Source organism: Opisthocomus hoazin, chromosome 1, assembly GCF_030867145.1.
Source record: "Opisthocomus hoazin isolate bOpiHoa1 chromosome 1, bOpiHoa1.hap1, whole genome shotgun sequence".
NCBI classification, from domain to species: domain Eukaryota; kingdom Metazoa; phylum Chordata; class Aves; order Opisthocomiformes; family Opisthocomidae; genus Opisthocomus; species Opisthocomus hoazin.
Window position 1 is genome coordinate 76,813,930 of NC_134414.1, and position 24,484 is coordinate 76,838,413.

General features: G+C 42.6%; 1 protein-coding gene across 3 annotated transcripts in view; it reads left to right on the forward strand.

Moving 5' to 3' along the window:
- AFF3 (ALF transcription elongation factor 3) overlaps positions 1-24,484 on the forward strand; it is a 341,137-nt gene that overhangs the window by 32,265 nt on the left and 284,388 nt on the right. For all 3 annotated transcript variants that reach the window (XM_075426755.1, XM_075426765.1, XM_075426776.1), the window contains exon 2: positions 19,351-19,471. In XM_075426755.1, the coding sequence (XP_075282870.1) occupies positions 19,351-19,471 (121 nt within the window). The remainder of the gene's footprint in view (positions 1-19,350; positions 19,472-24,484) is intronic.

Genomic DNA, 24,484 nt, shown 5'->3' on the forward strand with positions numbered 1-24,484 from the left:
TTTCTTTTTATGATGACACCTAATAGAATGCCATGAACAGGTAAGCAAAAATATCCAAACCAGTACACAAAAAAAAAAAAGGTTTACCTTAATTTGTGCCAAAAGATGCCATAATTTTCACATTACAGAAAATGTCTCATCAGATCCCAAAATAGAATATAGTATATTTGCACCATACAGAGACCTTGTTTTCCTCTTTTCTTGATTTTTTTCTAAGCTTGTAAGAGTAAAAAAAGTTTTCTGGTTGGGGCAGAGTTGTAATTTTTTTCAGCTTGGTTATCAAAAGGAAATCAGCATTGTTTATTTTTTGTACAACGTGTTCTGTTGTGTGATAAATTGCAACGCGTGCTAGCAGAATTCAAATATCATGACTTCCTGTTCCAAAAGTGAATTTGTTAGACTGTGTTCACTTCATAGTTGCAAATCCTGAGAGGAAGTGAAAAAGTAGTCTTTTTAGCATGCAGTCTGCAGTCAACTTACGCTCCAAGACTCAGCTTTTGAGGCGGTTAGCTTCTTGTGAGCCATGGCTTTCAACCACATATCCTCGGTGTCCCCGAAGTCCACGCTGATGAGAATCTTCCTGAATTGGGTCTGAATGGCTGGTGCTTAGTGCTTGGCTTTATATGTATATACAGTTGGGCATAATTAAGATCTTATCCCATTTCTATGTGGAGTAAATTAAAATAGCACCCTTGACATGAGTAGAGTTGTGTCATTCACATCACCTGAAGATGTTAGAAGTTTGAGTTTGGTGACTGAGGGAACAATGTTGAGGTTTGGTCACAAAATCATCTTGTTTGCCCCATGCCTTTCTCATTGTTGTAAAAGAGGATTCAGATATTTTGTGTACCACAGGGTTTGAGGGATCAGAAGTAAATTTCTTATAGCAAATACCAGCCATCATGAGTAGCACCCCTTAAAATGCAAATGCAGGGTCCTGCACCTGGGGAGGAACAACCTCATGCATCAGTACAGGCTTGGGGTGGACCTGCTGGAGAGCAGCTCTGTGGAGAGGGACCTGGGTGTCCTGGTGGACGACAGGTTAACCATGAGCCAGCAGTGTGCCCTGGCTGCCAAGAAAGCCAATGGGATCCTGGGGTGCATCAAGAAGAGTGTGGCCAGCAGGACGAGGGAGGTTCTTCTTCCCCTCTACACTGCCCTGGTGAGGCCTCATCTGGAGTACTGTGTCCAGTTCTGGGCTCCCCAGTTCAAGAAAGATGAAGAGCTACTGGAGAGAGTCCAGCGGAGGGCTACAAGGATGATGAGGGGACTGGAACATCTCTCCTACGAGGAAAGGCTGAGGGAGCTGGGCTTGTTCAGCCTGAAGAAGAGAAGGCTGAGAGGGGACCTTATAAATGCTTATAAATATCTGAAGGGTGGTTGTCAGGAGGATGGGGCCAAGCTCATTTCAGTGGTGCCCAGTGACAGGACAAGGGGCAACGGGCACAAACTGAGGCACAGGAAGTTCCGTCTGAACATGAGGAAGAACTTCTTCCCTCTGAGGGTGATGGAGCCCTGGAACAGGCTGCCCAGGGAGGTTGTGGAGTCTCCTTCTCTGGAGATATTCAAGACCCGCCTGGACAAGGTCCTGTGCAGCTTGCTGTAGGTGACCCTGCTTCGGCAGGAGGGTTGGACTAGATGACCCACAGAGGTCCCTTCCAACCCCTACCATTCTGTGATTCTGTGATTCTAGAATTTTTAACGTCAGAGATTGTTAAAGTTCTTGATCACTAATACAAGGTGTTTTAGAAAAGCTCTGTTTGTTTTTCGCATGTCTCCCTTTGCATCCCCTGCGTATCTCTGTAGTAGCTATGCGTGGTTTATTTGGAGATGGTCGAAAAGATGTGCCTACTCTCGCATCTTACAGATCAATGCCTGAATTCAGTGACTGAAGAAAGGAAAAATTTCTCTGTCCTTTAGCCCATATATTAAAAAAAGTCACTAAAAAAAATACTCCAAATGCTGGGCTGCAGCCCTTGGGCTCTTGTTCTATCCCTTGGCTCTAAGACAGGAGAAGCACACTGAGGCCAGCCTGACAGATAAGAGTCTAACCTTTATAACACACGTAAGTCCATCAAGATTGTGGAGCAACTGCACAGGGACTTCCATAGGTCCCTAGCCCAGAAGTAATCTGTGTTTCATGTATGTTCCTCCCGGAAAAGTGTATTCTTTGTTGGGGAGAACTAGTCTTCCTTTGGTAAGTGCTAAGAGGCAGGGACTTACGGAGGAGAGGCATCCCATACTGTTATGTGAGGAGGCACTGTTGCTCGTCTGGAAGGAGGGAAGGGAGTTGTTCAAGGGATGAACATTTCCAATTCTCATTTATTTTGTGTATTGAACCTGGCTGAGAAGGAGCAAACTTAACAGTAACTGTCTGCTGGTGGGGACAGCGTCAGGGGGAGGACTGACCAACCTGTTCTGAAATAAAGAAGCCATGAAGGAGGCTGTGGAATAGATAACCAGCCTCTTCCAGCCCTTCCTTTTTAAGTTAGATAGCGTTTCTCAAATCATACCTACATTTCCTCTACTGCAAATTAAGTCATGTAACCTAGCAGACAGAGAGCACAATTCATCATTGTCTGCCCTGCGACAAGTTTTTATAGGTGGGGAGATCACTATCATGTGTCTCCCAGTCTTCTCTTTTCTAAACCAGACAAACCCAATTTGTCCTCTTCCATACCTCACTCCTTTATCCATCTGTCTCTTCTCTTCTGGGCTACACCACCTCTTTTCCTGCAGCAGAGGTCCCCAGGCCAGCATGCGCATTTTCTCAGTGCCCAGCTGCAGGTCAGAGTGGGATGAAGTTTGTTATCAAAAATACGTGGACAACAGGAACAGAGTGAAACGAAGACCTGGAGGATAGGAGATGTTTTGTGTGCTTGGGTTGCTAAAATGGGACCCAAATGGGACTGTGAATATCTCAGCTGGTTCTTCTGCTGCAGGGTACTTTCTGGGTCATACCAGATTCAGGGAACCTACTGCCTTGCACCTCCTCCCAAAGACCGATCAAGTTTTCACATGGCTGTTGTATTTTAGCTGTAAGTTCTGTGTAGCTTTGAAGCTGCGTTGCAGAGATTGCTCCTTCTTGAAAGCTTTCGTGACAACAGACATCAAACAGGCTACGCAATACAACGGTTCCCACACTGGAAGCGGGAGGCTGTGAACTCTATAAAGTGCTTTCAAAGATTCAGCTAATGTTTGAGGGTTATACCTTTTCGCACGCATTCAGGCAAAGAAGATTGGTTAAGGGAGATGAAGTTCTGGAATTTCTGTTTTGTTTAATTTGGTCCCAGGGAGATACACAGAGCAGTATGGTTTTTCTGGTTTGTGTGTATAGAAGGAGATATGTCATAAAATGGTAAACCTAGGCTTTGAAATTGTTAGAGAACACATTAATTTGAAATGGATAAGTTTAAATAACACTGTCTTCAGCTTGATACTTATGTCTACCCAAGTAGCCAATTCCTTTTAATTTAGTGCATTATCCCTTTCATGGTTTCTTTCCTGAGATTCTAATAACGTTTTCTTTTTTGTTTCTCATGGTATGTCATTAGTGTCAAACTAGGTAGGCTAGGTATTCCCACATCAGGAACAGCAAAATGTTTTTTAGGATTATGTAAAAACTCAGAAATCTTTGACAAACCTTTGTCATTGAGTTACTAAGGTATTATTTTGGTTTGCAGCAAAATAGAACATGAGTATTACAATTATTTCACAGTTTTCCAAGAAACAGTCCCAAATTTGAAATTGAACAAATTCACTGAGCACATTTCCTTTTACTTGTATTAAAAAAAGCCGAATAGAATATCTTTACAGAAGTCTTTTGCTTTACATTACCTAGAAGGAAGTAGTTACTATTTCCTGTGTTACTGAGAAGCTATATCAAGAATCCTACTTAGGAAAGTTTTAAGGAAGGCTAAATGTAGTAGCAGTTTTCTGCTTAACACGGCATGCTAGCAATGAAATATTCTCTTGCTAATAACAGCTTCTGTTTATTTTTTGCACTGGGATATTCCAGTTACCAAGTGTGAATTACACTGTGCGTTGTTTGGATTCAAATAAAAATCAAGTTCACCCACAGTGGTCTAGTTTCGTGCTCTCTCCCACCCTCATCCATGTCATTTTTTCCCCCACAGTGGGCCCATCCAGCAGAGTTGGGAGGGGACAGCCAGCAATTCTTTCACCTTTCTGTTCAGTGCTATTTCAGGTTTCCGCCAGCAAGTAACACTGATGGAGTTATTCCACCGTTCACTTGTGTTACAGCCCACTCCAGGAACACAGCTCCTCTAACGTGCAGAGATGTGCTGGCTTTCAGTGGGAGAAAAAAAAGTGCAGTTAGATCTGCCAGAGTCATTCTAAGTCTTAAAATGTTAAACACCTTCCATGAGCTTCAAATGCTACTTTTTAACAAGAACTTGGGTATCTACTGTGGGGTTTTCGATTGTCATCACTTTTAAGACTAGAGAGCCTGAGAGCATGTGAGCAGCTAAATCCAAACGGCACGATAAGCATTATTGTAAGTGCTGGATTTTTTAGCAATGTGAACATGAGTTTCAGTGAGCTTCATGGATAGCAGTTAGGACAGAGCTTGCCTTGTCTTCAAAAGCCTATCCATTCCAATCCTGTCCCATCCCCAGAGGACTGTGGGGATCATAGGTTGACAATCTGCCAATACAAAGATGCAGGATGGCTTCCTCCTGTATGGATTTTTTTTTTTCCATTGCTGAAGATCTCCTGTCTTAAGCATCACCATTTTGTTGGCTTTTCTGAACTGGAAAATCAGGGGAATTTCCTTAAGCCTTGTTCCACTTCCCCTCTTCCTTTTTTTAAATGAGTATTTTAACTCATTTTTGGTTATATTCTATTATCCTAGTGAAACAGGAGAAAATGAAATTCTGGCATTTTTTATGCACACCCTATCAGGGAAGGATTTTGGTGCTCCTAAGTTTTTCCCATGAAACCAGCTTCAGCAGGCTTTCTGGGAGAACACACAAATTTGATGTTCTTGAGCACTGGAATGAGAGAAGGTCAAGCTGAAGTCCAGTGTTTTGAAACATTTAAAAAATTTGCAGAAAAAATGGCCCAGAGATTTCTAAGCTTCCTAGCATAATAAAAGGGGAGCTTTGCTACGGAAGATTCAAATAGAAATGCTGTAGACATCTCCTAAACCCGTGCTTTTACTATTATACATGCAGTTTAGATCCCTCCTCATGCTTTTACAACAATATATAGAATTTAGATACCTCTTACCACTTTCAAAATGAAACACTGAATAATTTTACACTTTACACTATACAGGTAAATGATATCCTTATAATTTACTGTGACACAAATATGCATTTATGAACTCGGACTTCAAATAAAGTATACAGTAAAAATAGAACATTTCTCTCTCATAAGCTTTCGATGTTGTTGCTAAGGCTAAAATCTGCTGAGAAAAGCTAGTGAAGGCAAGGCAGCTGTTAGAGAGTGAGGAGACGATGTGTTCGACTTCGCTTCCCCGCTTTGGACTGGACCGGGCTGATGCCCTCCAACAGGCAGCATCTGCCTCCCTGGCACCGGCATCACTGGAGCGGCTTCTGCGTCTGTCACAACCATTAAAGCTTCTGGGTGATCTTTTGTCATTTTTATGTCATTTCCTGCAGATTTGGAAATCGTTAAAGAAATTTTAACCTACCTGAAAGTGGGCACTCAAACAGTCATGCTGTTTCTGCGAGTTACAATACAAAAGCTTATTTTTCACCTTATTATGTTTAGGGTTTTGTGTTCCTGACATGTTACATTTTGTTTTGGATTTGTGGCGTGGCCATGTCACCACCAGTCTTCTGAAGCAGAAACAAAGTGTCAAGAGAGGCACAAAAAAAAAAGGATGTTTGTTTCCAATGAGGGCTTTTTTTTTCTTCTAAGAGGGATAAAATACCTCACTTCCCATTACATGTCACTTAAGGAAGGGAGTGCACGGGTGCTTCTCTGTGCAGCTCAGAAGGTGGGCAGCGTGAGTTACGATATAGTCGTATTTGCAGGCAGAATGAATTGGGGTTAGCATGTGTAAGAAGCTTATATGAATTACACCAGTCACAGGCATAAAAGTTTTAAATTTTTCATCATTTTAACATGTATGTGTTTTTATTCATGTATACGCATGAATTATTCTCTTATGCACAGGTATGCTGGTTTTGGCTAACTTCTCTTCCTAATTTTGATTGCGTATCCCCTGGGGCTACATGTCAAAATATGGCAGAGCCACACAGGGCAAGCAGGATATATTAATAAGAAAGTAAAAGTTGTATGGTTTGCGTGCTGTGCGCTTTTCTTGTGCAGGTGCCAGGGATATGTGGTGGTCTTGTTCTTTGGTCAAGCACAAACCTCAGGTCCAGTTTACATTCTCCATTTTCAGAAGAAAGAACTGGGAAGAAATTTGCATTTTGCTGGAATTTAAATGTATATAGTGTATTTTAGAGAAGCTGGCTGGCTCTGTGGTGCCCGTGCAATATGTTTGGCTAGTAGTAGTTTCTTGTGAGAGTGAAACATTCTCTGTATAACCATTTTTTCATTGTTTGTAGCTTAAAGTTATATATGGACCACAACTTTCTTAGGTTCCTGAACCTAGCCTTCTTACAGCAGTCCTTATTTTTCTGTGAAAGCAAGCTATCTATATAGGGACTAGGTGGACAGATACGTTTAGATTGTGCTTTAGGTTTAGGTTTATTTATTTTTATATATATATATATATATATAGACACACCTATCTCTAACTCTCGTTCCATTTTCTAGTTTCTACCTCAGTTGAGCAGTATGCAGATGGAACTTCATAATTCCCCATAGTAAGATTTTATGCTTACAGACTCTGTTACAAACTGTTGCTGAAAACAATCACAATTTCTTTGTCTAGTGAGCTATATTTCAGGTGTTCATATAAACAAAAGCACAGGTTTTAGTGGAGTTATTGTTTGGGCATTTACAATGGTTGATTCTTTTTGTATCTGTACAGCTGGCATAGGGTTTAACTCCTTTGGTTGTTGTTTTATCTGCGTGTGCAGTTATTAACATCATCCAAATTTATTTTTATCATGTAGACATGCTAACATACATCTGTTTAAAACTCAGTTCAGCCTTAACTGTATGTAATGATAGCTCCTCTTTAATATATAAAATGCTATAATAAGGTCTCCATCTATCTATAAAATATGAAAGATAAATTAAAGCAAGGCGTCTCAAAACATATCGGTTCTATTTCTATAGAAACCGAACTCAGTGACTGTCCACTGAAGATCCCAAGAAGTGATTTTCTGTGAATACATAAAAATCAGATGACTTATGCACTGACTTGTTCATAATTTTTTTTCACACTGAGGCTGTTGTGTGGTTTCCATAATGCTGTAAATCATGATTAAACACATAAAAAAGATTGTTGCCCAAGGTCCATTTTAAGCCAAGTGAAACATAATACAATATAAAATTTACATCATTTTCTTGATTAACCCTGATGAACCTTCAGTCATTATCCATTATAGTAAAAGTAAATTGGAAATGTTGCTTTGTTAATAAAACATGTATAGACGTTTTCATGAGTCATAGATTTGATGGTTACTAACAGCTGACACATTCATAATGAAATACTGTACTTTGGCTTTCTGTGAAAGTACAATATGACATAAAGCTGCAATCCGGTGTCCTGTACTTCAGTGCTGTATTTTGATGCCTTCCGGACATCAGAGAAGTTTGAAAGTCGATCTAAAATGAAGTGCACAGAATGTAAATATAGGCAAGAGTTTTCCCAACCTTTACTTACATTTAGGTAGTGAATTTCTGTGTGTCTTTTGCTTATGTTTCATAGGGGTTCTTAGCAGTGCCAAAAGCATTTAACAAACTAAAACTACTGATCTTTGTCATCCATGGAAGTCTGTAAAGTTTTGCTCCTTTTGCTGCTGTGCCAGGAATGTTTTCTAATAGGCACTGCTGTTAATCTCTGTAGTGGCAAAGTGCTCTTAGGTCTGGCCTTAATGATTCATTAGAGTCTTTGCTTTTGCTGCTTTAAGTCAAGCTGCACCAGGGTGAATTGCGTGATAACATTTTTCTACCAGTTATAGAGCTTTCAATTTCTGTGTGCTGTGTGAAGTACACCTCGGTGTGCTTCTCAGTCCTGCAATTAGCAGCGGGTAGATGGATCACTGTTCAGAGCCTCATGGAAAGAATAGGCTATATTTAAATTGCTAGAGAAAAGTGGGAGCAAGAAGGTGTTTTTTTCTGAAAAAGACTTTTTTTTTCAAGAAGATCGCAGATGCAAAATGTAATTTTTCACATTTCTGAAGACGCTTGTTTTCATTTTTTTTACTACTGAAACTAGCACTGAAGATCTCTATTGACTGAAATCCAGTTTTCAGCAAACATGTCAATAAGAAGCTCAACAAAAATTTTGAATGAAGTATTAAACACTTGCTGCAAAATGTCAAATAGATTTTAAAAGGCCAGGGGTTTTTTTATTACATTTGAAATGTTTGGAACATCCCTAGAGATCACGCAGTGATAGGAGTAAATTCAGTTTATTGCAAGATTCAGTCTGTAAACTCTTCAGGATACGCACCATGACTATATGAATAATTGACCTGTGTGTCCACATCCTCTACAGAGATAAGCCGGATGACTGATCAAAAATACCGCTATAATTTTTGACTAATTATGACTGTAAGTAGCCTAAAGAAGACATTTGAAGGAAAGAAACCACACAGGCTTGGCAGATGATAGCTGGAACAGCTTCCTATGCATAAGGATGCCATGGAAAGCAGAAATCATTGTGGAGAAAAACAGACAAGCGGGGCGTTGTGTCTGACATCTCTGGCAGGGAAGCGATGTAAGAAGAAACTGGATCAGATATAGGCATCACAAAGTTAGGTAAGGCCTTGTGTCGCAGCCCAGGGAATTCAGCAGTGTTAGGTTAGGCAGAAAAAAAGACGCCTTACTGATCACCTCAGCTGTTGTATTTTTGTATTACAACGTAAAAGTAACATTAACAAACTCAAATGAAGGGGCTTCACTCTGCTTTGTCTGGTGTGTGCTCTTCAGTCTTGGTCTTTTTGTTCCCTCTGGCTGGAAAATATGGATGAGGATACAAAAAGGAATACTTTATTGCATCTACAGTATCTGACTATTGACAGCTAAGATCTCCATGCAGTTTCTGGAGGTTTTAAATATGATTTTGGATGGTGGAGAAAAAGAAACACCCGTTCCAGGTGTAAGATTAGTAATAGTGCTGAATTTGTAACTTGTGAATATACTTTCAAACACCATATTGTTAGACCAGTGCAAAATTAATAGTAATAGTAATGTTCTGATTCAAGCTTGGCTTAGTGTCGTTATTAGGTCTTTATCTATCTTAGGTATTTTTTGCTAGCTTTTTTAATGTTATAAGAAGAGAGCACCAGCACTTAATAGCAAAAAGAAAATAGTAAGGCATTGAGTGTAGAATTACCCTGGTGAATTTTTGGATATCTTTGTATACTGTAGGTATGGACTGATAGATTTTTATACTGTGATGAAGTTATTTTTCCTGAAACTAAAACAAAAATGGAATTGGAATTATGTGTCAGTTTCTCTCATTGGGCAAAACTTCACAGAGGGAAGAAAATCTGCATTATTTTGTCTGCAGCTGGAAGAGGTGCTCTTGTACAAGCAGATGCTGAACTAAATTGCATGTTTTTTGATGTTCCTCTGTTGTGATGTTTACTGCTCTGACTCAACAACCTAGATCCCAGTCTCAACTGCTGCCCTAGGTTTTCTCAATATTTCAATCCATGTTTAAAATTTAGTCAGGTTGCATGCAAAGCACTCACATTCTGTGAATGTCAGGTGTCAGTGCCTGTGAGTTAATAACTGCACCTACAGTGAGTCTTTCCTTGGTTCCTTCCAGGTGCCCAGCGTGAGCCCTCCGAAGACCTGCCTTGAACACTTAGGTGCTGATTTTGCAGATATGATATGAATATATGCATTCGTTTGGTGGATGCGATATATCTGCCCCTGAAAATATAGCTCCCTGTTTCGGACTCGGAATTTCCAGGCAGATAATTAAAACGATCTCGCACCTTCCAGCCTGCACCTGTCACCGCGCGAGCGGCCGGCCCAGCTCAGCTCCCCCGATCATATTCGTGTTTGGACGGTAGTGTTTCATGGTTAATACAAATCATAAACAGGCTGTAAAAGCTGAAGCATCAATGAATCCTAGCTTTAAAATTGCTGGAAGCTAAAGTTTTAAAACTGATACTGCAAAGTGAAAAATGAAATTTAACCAGGCATTTTGGTGAAGGAAAAATAATTTATTGGATGTAAGATGAAAAGCTGTGAGAGTAAACATCAATCTCATCTTAGACACATGTCATTGATTGATGTTTGCTCTGTGCTGCTGCCTGGAGGTAAACTCTTTGAAACAGCAAAGTAGGTACTTTATCTGTCTGTGGATAGGAGCACAGTTTGTTAAGTTACTGCTTTTTTGAGACCCTGCTACATCTTTATGTTCAATCAAAGTGAAAACAGTAAATCAGAGTAATTGCTTTACCCCACGGCATTTCTGTTTGTAAATGGGAAAAAATACTGTAAAAACCCTCAAATTAACTTCTGCTGTTTAAGCTAGATAAGAAGTCTGAAAAAGTCAGTTGCAACCTAGGAAGGTATTTTATTGATTATGCCACTTGTTCATCAAAGGCAGCCCCTTAGTTATAATCGAACCGATAGTTCACATGTCATTAGGGAACACATTTAATGCTCAAACATGTGAGGTTGCCATCTCTAAAAGCTCCCCATAACCCATTAGCAATTAGTTCCCAAACAGGCATCATTTATACTTAGCTGAAAGTGAAACTGGTACCAAGAAACTGGCCAGTGAAAAGCGTGGACATGAACAATAAAATGGAACACAGGCATTAAATCATAGCACTTCCAAGTTAAGCACAGCAATTCAGCAGAAAAATAACCTGAATTGTTGTGACTAAATTGTCAGAATTAAGACTGTTTTCTAAAAATGTTTGGGGTTATTGCCTTTACAAGGTCTCAGGCTGGTTAGCCCTTTTGTGTTTTAAAATATTGCAGAGATACAGGAATGATGGCACTTTTAAATTCAGAATCCAATTTCCATTCTGAATTCAGTTTCATAATCACTGTCCTGCATCAAGGTTGGATTGTTTCTTTATTGTGTTGTATAAATTTTTCCCTGGAGTTACTCTGTTTAGCTACTTTGGCATATATGTGATAATTCAGGGGAGAATTAGACTACGAAATATTGAAGGAATTGTCCTCACTTCAGCCTGAAATTTAGCATATTGACTTGTGTGCCAGATTACAATTTGTGGGGAAATGTTGAGAATAATCAGTAAACCATTTTAAAATTTATTTTCTTGACATATTGCCTGTTTTTCATGGTTTTGAAGCAGTTCCAACTTTGTTCGTTCAGAAATGACCGCCTGCTAAAATTTCGTTTTGAAGATAGATGTGTCCTCACAGAAAACTTGTTCACAGGTCTAGTTTTATTCTTGAAGCGCATGTATCTTTTAGTCAGTTATGGTGTATGTTCCGTTCTGAGGGTTTTTTGTTTGTTTGTTTGCTTGTTTAGAACATGATCATGTCTGCACACTCCCAGGGCATATTCAAGGACTCTGCCTGGCGTCTTGGGGACGGTATCATTGCCGTGATGCTGGGAGTGGGTGTTGCGGTCTGACGGCGTTTTGTATGGAGGCTCTTAACCTGATGATGGAAGAAGAAGGGTCAGTTGGGGCGCAAGGGAGGAAGTCGACAAAATCTGGGAGAGAAGCTCAGCCCTTGCAAATGGGATCTAGGTCTTCCCTAGCAAAGGCCTGCCAGGAGCCCACGGGAACCATGTTTTTGCCAATTTAAGAAATTGTCGCACGTTAGCGTGAGGCATCAGCTCTGCTTTTGTTATTGATATGTCTAGACTTCAGGTTCCGAAAGTTCTGTGCCAAGTGCCACAGCACAGGTAGCTGCTGGGGTGAAGGAGATCAGCCTCCTGGGTCAAAAACATGAACTGCAAATAAACAAGCTACTCCTGCTAAATCTGTAGCACAATATGTATGTGAGTGGGGAGGTAGAAGGAAGAGGGGAGGGTGTGGGAGGGGTGTGTTGCCAAGCCCTCACAATTCCGAGAATAATGAGCTAAATCTTTGGACTGGAAAATGATATTGGAAGGTCTGGAAAGGCAGAAGCAAGATTGCAGGTGACTGCAAACTGTAATGAGCTCAGCGGTTGTGTATACGCATGGTGATGCCTTCCGCTGTTGTGCCGGTGGGACAGCCTGAGTCACTGCCCCCTTCCTTTGCCAGAAAATAAACTGATGGGAGGCAAGGGGAGCACCAGCGATCTCACCCTCAGTTTACCTACCCGTGTCTTTTACGGCCTCAAAGATGCCAGCTGGTACGAGGCTGGTGATCTCGTAGCAAAGTAATGGTATCCTTCCTGAATCTCCCCTTAGCGATGTGGCAATGTTGTGGTTTCTGAAAAGGTCAAGCAGCATCATTAATGCACACCACATGTCTGTGAAGGCATGTTATTCCTCAGTGAAGGTGCAGTGCTTTAGTTTGTGGAAAAGGACATCTTCCTCTCATTGCAGAAGCTGGGAGCTCCCTAAAACTGAAGGACCAGTTCAGCCTGAAGAAGAGAAGGCTGCGAGGGGACCTTATAAATGCCTACAAATATCTGAAGGGTGGGTGTCAGGAGGATGGGGCCAAGCTCTTTTCAGTGGTGCCCAGTGACAGGACAAGGGGTAATGGGCACAAACTGAGGCACAGGAAGTTCCGTCTGAACATGAGGAGGAACTTCTTCTCTCTGAGGGTGACGGAGCACTGGAACAGGCTGCCCAGGGAGGTTGTGGAGTCTCCTTCTCTGGAGATATTCAAGACCCGCCTGGACAAGGTCCTGTGCAGCCTGCTGTAGGTGACCCTGCTTCGGCGGGGGGGTTGGACTAGATGACCCACAGAGGTCCCTTCCAACCCCTACTATTCTGTGATTCTGTGATTCTGTGATTCTGTGACCAGAGAATATGTTGGTTCGTCATCTCCATCCAGTTCATCATGGAGATTAGACCTTTTTATTTGAGTTGTTTCAAGCAGTGATGTCTGAGGGAGGTAAATTGAGTCGGAAATAGTGTGCTTTAAAAAAAAAATAAGAAAGAAAAGGAGACTCTTCAACACTTAAAACTTTAGGCTTTTTATATGATTGCTTTCAGCCTAGCCTGAGACTACATAACTCTTTGGACTTTGTAGGAGATTAAATCCAGTCCCAGGTTTTTCAGGTAAGGTTATTGCTCTGCTCCCAGGCTGTCCCCTGAGCCGTCTATGTCTATTTCTAATTAAGGACTAAAGGAAATGGTTCTTCTGATGTCAGGAGTAGCATGAAGAAAGCTATGAGCATTTCTGTCAGTACTGAGGGGAGGCTGGTGCCACAGCCGCCCTCCTCTCAGGCACCAGCATGCCTGGACTCTCCTCTTCACGTTGGTCTCACAGGGAGTCATCCTCACCTACCGCACGGCCAAAGAGCAGGTAGCCATCAAGGTAATAATCTGAAAGTCATGACAACAGATCAAAATTTATTAAACACGCCTACTGTGAGAAGTCTGGCGGTCTGTTGGTATTCTGATCTGTAAAAGAATTTGAGAGGGAAATTATTCAAAGCATCCTAGAAGAAGCAGAGAAGGTAGAGCTGCTGTGACTGTGTGGTGGTGATGGTGTGCTTTGAGCCTGAGGCACTGGTATTTGGACGTAATTAATTGGCACGTCCACTATGTCTCTTGGCAGATCTTAGGGCTGAGAGAAATCAAAAGTGTGTTTTTAAAGCAGTGTGCTAAATTAGAGATGGTGTAACTTTTGTAATACAACATTTATTCATATTTAACTTTGGTGAGTATATGACTTGTTACTCATGCTTCAGTTCACGTCCTTTAAGCATGAATTTGAAACAGCTGCAGCATTTTAAAAATAACAATATAGCATTTAAAAATTACTTAAATTTATCCTTTTGGAATTTGACCTATATAAACCAAATATAAATGACACTGACTTTTGAGACATAAATGGTTGCATGTTCTTTGATTTCCAAATGTTACAAAACTGCTTCAGCATTTTGGCCCATACTAACAAAACTGTTCGTCAATAAACTGATGTGTGAGCATCATATAAAATGTTTATATACGTACATCACACACAAGTGCAAACATGCCCCAATGGGGAAAAAATCTTGAGATTTCTATGAAATTGTTCTTCACAGCTTAGCTATGGCAAAGAAACACAGTGTAAATGATTAAGAAGGTACATGTACGTTTGGGATTGTTTAAAATTACAAATTGAAAAAAATGAAAGGAGGAAGAAAACTATTAAAAAGAATCATTTTCTATTAACTGAAGTGTTTGCAATAAAGACAATTATAGCAGTTGGCAGCATTCTTCTCGAACCAAAATAAATAAATACATTTGGTGACATACTGTCAAAGACATGTGATTGTTGCAATGTTCATGCAAATAAGGAGCAGCCTCAGAAATGCTAGAGATTTTGCCATCTGGTATTGCCAAAGGTGTATAGCTCTCAAGTTGTTGCTCTTTCTAACTTACTGCTTATAGATGGATTATTAGGCATGGTGTACACCGTTTTGCTATTTGCATAATCATTCTGAATTATCGCAGGTTGTGCATTACAGAATCACAGAATCACAGAATGGTAGGGGTTGGAAGGGACCTTTGTGGGTCATCTAGTCCAACCCTCCTGCTGAAGCAGGGTCACGTACAGTAGGTTGTAGAGGACCTTGTCCAGGCGGGTCTTGAATATCTCCAGAGAAGGAGACTCCACAACCTCCCTGGGCAGCCTGTTCCAGGGCTCCGTCACCCTCAGAGGGAAGAAGTTCTTCCTCGTGTTCAGACGGAACTTCCTGTGCCTCAGTTTGTGCCCATTGCCCCTTGTCCTGTCACTGGACACCACTGAAAAGAGCTTGGCCCCATCCTCCTGACACCCACCCTTCAGATATTTAGAAGAATTTATGAGGTCCCCTCTCAGCCTTCTCTTCTTCAGGCTGAACAAGCCCAGCTCCCTCAGCCTTTCCTCGTAGGAGAGATGTTCCAGTCCCCTCACCATCCTCGTAGCCCTCCGCTGGACCCTCTCCAGTAGCTCCTCATCTTTCTTGAAGTGGGGAGCCCAGAACTGGACAGAGTACTCCAGATGAGGCCTCACTAGGGCAGTGTAGAGGGGAAGGAGAACCTGCCTCGTCCTGCTGGCCACACTCCTCTTGATGCATCCCAGGATCCCATTGGCCTTCTTGGCAGCCAGGGCACACTGCTGGCTCATGGTTAACCTGTCATCCACTAGGACACCCAGGTCCTCTCCGCAGAGCTGCTCTCCAGCAGGTCCGCCCCAAGCCTGTACTGGTGCATGGGGTTGTTCCTCCCCATGTGCAGGACCCTGCATTTGCCTTTGTTGAACCTCATCAGGTTCCTCTCTGCCCAACTTTCCAGCCTGTTGAGGTCACGCTGAATGGCAGCACAGCCTTCTGGTGTATCCACCACACCTCCCAGTTTGGTGTCATCAGCAAACTTGCTGAGGGTACACTCTGTCTCTTCATCCAGGTCGTTGATGAAGAAGTTGAACAAGGCTGGGCCCAGTACTGACCCCTGGGGGACACCACTAGTTGCCGGCCTCCAACTAGACTCAGCGCCGCTGATGACAACCCTCTGAGTTCTGCCATTCAGCCAGTTCTCAATCCACCCCACCGACCACTCATCCAGCCCATACTTCCTCAGCTTTCCTAGGAGGATATCATGGGAGACTGTGTCGAAAGCCTTGCTGAAGTCTAGGTAGACAACATCTACGGCTCTCCCTTCATCTACCCAGCCAGTCATGTCATCGTAGAAAGCTATCAGATTGGTCAGGCATGATTTCCCGTTGGTGAATCCATGCTGACTACTCCTGATAACCTTCTTTTCTTCCACTTGCTTGTTGATGACCTCCAGGATAAGCTGCTCCATCACCTTTCCCAGGATGGAGGTGAGGCTGACCGGCCTGTAGTTCCCTGGGTCCTCCTTCTTGCCCTTTTTGAAGACTGGAGTGACACTGGCTTTTCTCCAGTCCTCGGGCACCTCTCCTGTCCTCCAGGACCTCTCAAAGATGCTGGAGAGTGGCTCAGCAATGACATCCGCCAGCTCTCTCAGCACTCGTGGGTGCATTCCATTGGGGCCCATGGATTTGTGGACGTCCAGATCGCTTAAGCGATCCCTCACACAGTCCTCCTTGACCAAGGGAAAGTCGTCCTCTCTGTAGGCTTCTTCTCTTACCTCCAGGGCCTGAGATTCCTGAGGGCCAGTCTTACCACCGAAGACTGAAGCAAAGAAGGCATTCATTAGCTCTGCCTTCTCCGAATCCTCCGTCACCAGGACACCCGCCTCATTCAGCAGCGGCCCCACGTTGTCCCTAGCCTTCCTTTTGCTGTTGATGTAGTTGAAGAAGCCCTTCTTGTTTTTGACGTCCCTCGCCAGCTTCAATTCCAGGTGGGCCTTGGCCTTCCTCGTCGCATCCCTGCATGCTCTGACCACATTCCTGTATTCTTCCCAAGTGGCCTGTCCCTCCTTCCACATTCCATGGACCTTTCTCTTCTGCCTGATCTCTGCTAGAAGCTCCTTGTTCAACCATGCAGGTCTCCTGCCTCCTTTGTTCGATTTCTTTCTCAGGGGGATGCACCGCGCCTGAGCATGGAGGAAGTGACATTTAAAAAGTGACCAGCACTCTTGGATCCCCCTGCCTTCGAGAGCCCTGGCCCACGGGATTCCTCCCAGTAGCTCCTTGAAGAGGCCAAAGTTAGCCCTCCTGAGTTCCAAGGTTTTGATCCTGCTTATCACCCTGCTTCCTCCACGCAGGATCCTGAACTCGACCATTTCATGGTCACTGCAGCCGAGTCTACCTCCGACCTTCACATCCTCCACCAGTCCCTCCTTGTTTGTTAACACAAGGTCCAGCAGAGCACCTTTCCTTGTTGGTTCCTTCACCACTTGCATCAGAAAGTTATCATCGATGCTCTGTAGGAACCTCCTGGATTGCGCCTGCCTAGCTGTGTGGTCTTCCCAGCTGATGTCAGGAAGTGCATTGCCAACAGTGAACTTCTCATTCGGGAAGGGGGTTCAGAGTTCTGTATGTCTTCATCGAATGGGTCTCCATCACGAAAAGGGGTATTTGAGACTTACACGCCTCCGTCAAATAAAGGCATAAAAAAGTCCCTCCACTTTACAGGTATCACACTGGTGCATTTTTAAGTTTGTATGAGGTGTAATGAAGAATGTTGCATTTTTTTACTTCCTAGAAACCAGACAGAAATCAGTATTATAATTAATCTCAGAGGAGCTGCCCATCTCTGACTGCAGGCTAGAGTCCAAATGCAAAGTGTCTCAAGAAGTCAAGAGGTTCTGGATGAGGAAATGTGTCTGAGGATGAAGCCGCAGATCCCTGCAACTGCAGCAAAACTCCACCCAACAATGGTTATTCAGGGTGGCAGAAAGTCTGCTATAGACACAGAGGTTGTTGTTACCCTGACTTAACTGATGGGAGCATGCTCAGATAGCGTGATGTAGTAACTGAGGACCATTGCTCGCATAGCAGTAAATGACAATTTCTCTGCCCCCTGGCCTCGGCAACGTGTGCAGCTGGTGATCTCTGCTCACAGGGACCCCATGGGGAGGCCTTCGCTGCCCCCTTCTTCCTGGAGGAAGGCATTTTCCATGCCCAAAACTCCATCCCTATGATGGCCTCCTCATTACGCTGCTTTTCAAAAGAGGGTGTCGGTGTGAATAACATGCATTGCTCATGAAAAATACAGGATAAAAACCGAAAGAACTCAACCACCTGTACGTGGAATAAACAGACTGGGGAATGGAAGCTGTCTCCAACCTGCTGCACTGAAACTCTGTGTTCACAATAAACCCCCGTGTTTGAGGGCCCTGCTCGGTGTTTGGCATCTGCCCTCAGATGCCCTCGGACCCATCAGAAGGGTACTCTGCAGCCCGGTTCGCGGTAGCAGCATTAACAGGTAAACATGAGAGTTTGTGTCTGTTTGGTGGCTGCTAAGGCATTGTTTTTAAATACTAAATAGCGTCTAACATATCCTATGTATTTTTAGCTCTCTTAGGTCTTGAATTAGATCAGATAGTTGTTGGCCTTTTTACTGCCTTGCCTGGGGCGTGCTAGGTAACGTCACGTGCGTAGCCGATGCAGCATATGCTTTGCTAACTGGGAAGCTGGTTAGCAAGACAACCTTTTGCTTATTAACACATGGTACACTTACATGACATTAATATATATTTCTACTTTACAGATTTACAGTGCCAGAAGAAAGGCATTAGCTGAGCTAAGCAAAATAGGCAATCAGCGTACTCGTCACATTGTCCTGAAATAACACATAAACCTTATTAGACACGTTGATTTCCTTTGTGAGGAAAATAAAACATAACAGACTGGAATGTGCAAACCTGTGTTGTTGTCGGGGAAATTCAGGGAGAGGATTCTCTGGTTTAGGTTGTCATGCATAAAAATAGAATTCTGAAAAAAAGAAAGATTTTTTTTTTATTCTGGTTGTTTATATTGGAGCCAGACTAGTTAATTTCTAAAAAATAATACTGTTGTGTAATGCAGTAATTTTATGCTCTCTCCAGCTACGCTCTACCAGCCATAAAGACACTATCGTGCCAGTATTCATTTATTCATGCTCTGAAGTTGTGATAGTGTCAAATCCATCAGAAAGAGGAATTGTTTCAGTAGTAGTTTCACGACTTGGCTGATTAACAGAGATCAGAAGAAGCAGCCTAACTGTGGAAACCACTACAGCATGTAGTTTTAACAGCTCTTTAGGGAGCTAGTTAATGGAAGAATCACTACAGAAACACATCCATGTGAAAAAAGGAGCATTCTCATACAACACTCAGAGGATATGTCATAAGTGGAAATATGTTCATAATTTCTATTTACTCATAGCTGTAATTACCATCTGCCTTAAGAGTACATTCAGTCTTTGTCAAAGTTGCTTAGATATTTCCTTTGTCACATTTCAAGCAGAGAAGTTCTGCACAGACTAGATCCTGCCCTGTGATTTCTTTTTTATTCTTCTGTAAGAATTTAATTATCTATTCTCTGTGTGAAGAAAGCACCAGCATTCCCAGAGACCTGAACCTCCCCAGCCTGCTTGGACTGGCATTCGCCTGATTCATGTTCTTGCTTATTTTTGCCATCTGTCTGCAAACCACAGTTCTTCACTTTTAAATTCACACTGGTTTATATGTTGCCCGCTAATTTTTAACTCTTAAAAAGCTATTCCTCTTTCTTGCTGCAGTGTCTACGAGCCGGATAGAAACGTGCTGCGAAGGAAAGAATGGGAAAGGAGAAATCAGGAGGCCCAGCAGGAGGATGGCGCGTTTAACACGAGTTACTCCCTCTTCAGTGAACCGTACAAGGTAGATGCTTCCCAGCTGGGTGGCTCTTTATTTATTTATTTATTCCACAGTACAAAAATGCAGCCTGCAGAAGGCATTGTCCAGATTTCAGCACCCTCCCACAAGTGCTAGCCTCACGAAATTCACAGAGAACATTTATGGTTCACTGAGAATTAGATTTTATATATATACATATTTATATATATATAAAAGCTTCTTATAATTTTCAGCAGCACATGAGAATTAAATACACTAGAGATATCCTATCAATATTAGAGATGGGAGTAAAACTAGAAGTTGAAGGTGACGGTGCCCTGTTTTGCAAGCAGAAGAAAACAATTGTGTTAGAATTGTGAGTGAAGGTCAAGCAATACAGTAAACATTGTGCTCTGGCCAAGGTTAATGCAATGAAATATCTTGGTGTTTGCTTTTTTTCCCCCGCCCCCCCCTAAGCATTACCAACAAAATTTGTCTCCTAGACATGTTTTACCCTCACCAAAGGCAGAAGTAACTTATGAGTCCCAACTCTCTGTTTCATGCTTCATAGTAACAGTAGTGTGATGATGCACAACTGTCTCTCCCCACGCTCTGTTAGAAGGGTCAAGCAGGATCTTCTGCACTTAACTGTTGCCTCCAGAAGCCTGCAAACCAAGCCCTTCTGAACAAGACCAGAGACCGGTATCCCACAGGGGCTGCTCCTCTCCTCCAGCTAACCCATTAAGTTTGCCTGCATGCATCAAAGCGTCATCATGTATCGTCTGCTGTGCCCTTCCAGTAATGCCCAAATTACTGTTACAGCCGCCGTGTTGTGAAGCCTTTCCCTCCACACGGCATCACTGGTTCTTGATGCCTTGAATGCATTAGTGCCTCCTTCCAGGAGTCCTATTTGGGACCTGGCACTTGACTTCTGCACCTGACTTCCATGCCTGCTTGTTTCTGCCTGTGCTCCATAGTCAGCTTTTAGCTTGCTGTTCTTCCAGATTGTTGTTTGTTTCTAGTGTCTAACAAAAGAAATATCTACCACTTACAAACCATGTCCCTTGATAGAAGACAGCTCTTTCTGTCTTGAAGCTGACCTCCAGCTGCCTGAATTTCAGATTCATTACAAAGGCATTTAGAAACCATGGGAAATGTCTTGAACTCCTCAAGGCTCTGCTTGAAAAAGTCTACTATGAGACCAATCAAGGGCTAATCCATGGAAAAAAAGCCTGAAAAGCTTAAGTCAGCTGTGTCTTGGCATTTCGTGAGGGCTCTGCTGCAATGGGGACTTACTAATTTTCCATTTGGTAGGTCCAATCAAATAGACCCCTCACAAAAAGGCCCTGTTTTTTTTCTGGGTCCCTGATACCATTTTGTCTGTGGTACCTAAAGTTGGTAATACTGAAGCTCAAATCACTCATAAAAGTGTTATGGTTGAAATGTTTTGTGCATGTTGATTATTATGTGCGTGCCAACATACTGACTGTCATGGCACAGACATCAAGTATCGTGGACACACCAGCAGTTTCTGAGTTACGATGTCTGAATGCACCTCTATGCGACCACAGTACAATTCCATTAACTTTAATAGGAGTGGGTGAAAAATCGTTGCTGCTCTAGAAGCAGAGAGGATACTGAGTGGGCATCCTATGGGGAGACCAGAATAATGGCTCCATCCAAGCTTCTTATCCTTAAACACTGTGTCCCTGTTTTGGGCAAGCGTGTAAAGAAGCTGACTTTGTCGAGGAAACATGGGGAAAGGCGAAGCCCAGGACAGCAATATAACTCACCCACAGCTCTGTTGGCAAGGCAGTCACAGCTGCTTGGGACAACCAGTCATTCTGACAGCACTGGACACCAAAACTTCAGTAGTGGGATACTCTGAATGTCATGTCTACTCTGGCAATGGACCATTGGTCTGGCTGAACTCACCCAAGCATTTGTGAGCCTTCGGTGTGAGGGTGCAGAGCTATGGCTTCGGCTTTTGATCTTATAATGGGGAGAGGCTGACTGCAAAAGAGGACACCTTTCTGTGAAAGCAAAACTGAAACCTACTCTTCCTGTCTTTAAAGATCATGTTCAAGTTTTAGGTATTTCCAGAGGGGAATGAAGTTACAGCAGACATTCACTGCAAGCTCTGATTAAATTCAGTATTCCTCTGCACACCTTGAGAAACATGAGCTAAAGCCAAAGGATTTGCCATTCAGAAGGCCATATCTGAAAATCAAAGGCAGATTGGAAATCTCTTAAATCTTATGTCCTCTCTCACCTTGACATGTATCACTACTCCTGTAACATCAGATTTTCTGAAAAATCCTGACTCTTCGGGTTGCCCCTTACCCTGTTCAAAGTATCCATAGCAACCCTTTATGAAGGATTACGGGAAATCCAGTATCTTTTACTTAAAATATCTTTTACAGGGGGGCAAAAAGTAGGAGTTTCATTCTGGCTATTTCCTGGACAGAATACCATACCTCATTACCCATATCAGTATTTTTAATGAAGAAAAAAATTGCAATGACCTTCCATGCGAGCATCAGCTTTGTTTTTAGGAGAGTTGAATCTTGCAGTCTTCAAATGCATGGATACATCTGGCATTGCAGAAGAGTATCAGTGCACTGTGAGTTAGAATGTTTGCAGAATGCTTTTCCTACTTACTCATTTTGTGATCATGTTTTCCCTATGTGAATGATTAAATAAGGCCAGAAATATTTCAGAACAAATAATAGGACAAACTGTTACATTTAAAGCTCGTAACAAGTTGCCTCAGATTCCGTCTTGTTCCCAAAAGGATGTAGATGAACTCTTCTGGATGAGATCAGCTTAATACAGAATCTTCTCACCTCAAGTTGTCCCCAGTGTATCCAGAAGAAATAAATAACACCGACCAGTTGCCAGTGTGTGCTGTGGTACAGACATTAGATTAGTTTGCTGCAGTTATTCTTGTGGTTATCTGGGATCTCTCAAGACGAGGTGTCTCTGTGTGGCCTTCACATTGCATCCATATAGAAGATGATCTGCTGACTTCTCTGGGCTAGCGATAGTCTACAGATAATCTGAAATCTGGGTTTTATTTACTTCCCATCCAAATAGCATCCATCAGAGAGAATGGACCTTCTGTTAGGGAGGTTGGACTTTCCATGGGCAAAGCTTGCACATAAATTCTCTTACGTTCATGAAGCTAGAGGTAGCCGGTTGGAGAGCTGTCCCACAAGCTGTCTGTGCTGTAGGAGACTTCTGAATGTCAGGAGCCCTGTTCCATTTAGTGGTCCTTGTTGCCATGCTCCCACACAGGCTGGGTGAATCAGGCTGGGTGCAGGCCCGAGGGCAGCTCTCCCTCCCTACAGGGAAGCTGGAAACACGTCTCTCTATGAGGTATCTGCATGAGGTGGAGGATCCACTGAAGCATAGAAAAGATCCACTGGGTAAAAGGAAAATCTTCTGTGACTTCCAGAAAGTGATTCTGCTGGTCAAGGTGCTGCCCAAGTGTAGAAGCCATTTCATTGACCCCAGGAAACACGAGTGTATTTCCAACCTTCTTTCTTTTCAGATGTATGTGATTCTTCCCACTTTTGAAGCCTCATTAGTAGTTTCCTCTTCTTTAGGGCATCAGTGTGATTCCTGTGAAGCAAAGGAACACCCTTTTTTTAAGCCACTTGCTGTCTGTGAATTAATGCTTCGTATTTCTTTTCATAGCAGGTTATTGTCCTTGTGACAACCACAGCTGCATATGCAGACAGAAGATCAGGCGGTAGTGGCTGAGCTATCTTATTCCACATTTGCAAAGCAACATTTTGGATACAATACTTTTGAGTTTTTCCCTTCCCACTTCCCTTCAATATATATAATTGATATGTATTCAACTCTGTTGGCATTGTAACAAATGCATAGCAGAAAACTAGCTGTAGTGTATTTTACCTAGTTGCAAGGTAGTGTCCTTGAAATTTGAGGGAACGAGTTTCAAGCAAGACAGGACTGCTTCCACTGTGGCAATCACTGCACTCATTTACAGGGCATTTTTGCTTGGATTCAGGGTTTTTAATAGAAAACCCCCCAAAAAAGATTCTGAACTAGGGGAGCTGACCTTACGTTTTTGTTTGAGTGACTCAATTTTATTTGAAGGCTAAAAAACAAAAATGCCACCAATTTTACGGAGTAACTGATGTTGGTGCTATAGCTTTTGTATAACTTTAAGGGGGTCTTCTCCACTCCCTTTACTCCCTTCTTTCTCCTTCTTTCTGTTTTCCTCTAAAACAGAGAGTCTTGAGATGAAAGCTTGGCCTTCTGAAGCCAGTGGGAGTTTTCCCATCCAGACCCCATGCCTGGAAGAGAGAAGGAACACCACTGGCTCATTACTGTCTTCCTCTGAAAACGTAAAGCAAAGAACATCACACGCCTCAATCTTGGCAGGGTTCAGAAAAATCTTTGCAGCATAAATACTAATGATACACCCTTTTGCTTACAGTGGCTTTTTAAAGCAAGAGTTTTCAATCTTTTCCAGCATGTTTTACTTGCTTGTTTTATTTCTTTGTGGAGCTTCTGCCTTTTCAGTCAGTAAGTAAATGGATGATTTTAAAGACCATGATTAATCTTAAAGGGGAGGAAGGGAGGGTGGCTGTGTTCCCCCTGCTGCACACAGCAAGCACTGATCCATGTGAAGAATTTGGGGGGTTCTGTTCACCTCTTTTTTTTAAGAGGAGGGTGCCCTGGAGCGAGCATCCTGTCAGAGTATTTTCAAAGAAGGGACATAATCATCTGTAGCTTTCCCATTGTCCCACAAGCTATCTTCAGGTCACCTCAGAGTATTGGGTTGGCTTAGACTGGTGAGTTCATTCAGTGCTTACACTGCATGTTGTGTGGCTTCCCAGATGCCCTGTGAAAACTCAGGCAGGCGTAGAAGGAAATTGGGAATGCAGTGTTTTCATTCATGGCTGAAGGAAAGCTTGCACTGGGCTATAGGAAAAGTTTTATCATGGTCAGATTTAATCCAAACCATTCTGTGTAGTTGCAATAATAAATTTTCTAGTTTCCAGGTAATATACTTTAACTACAGCA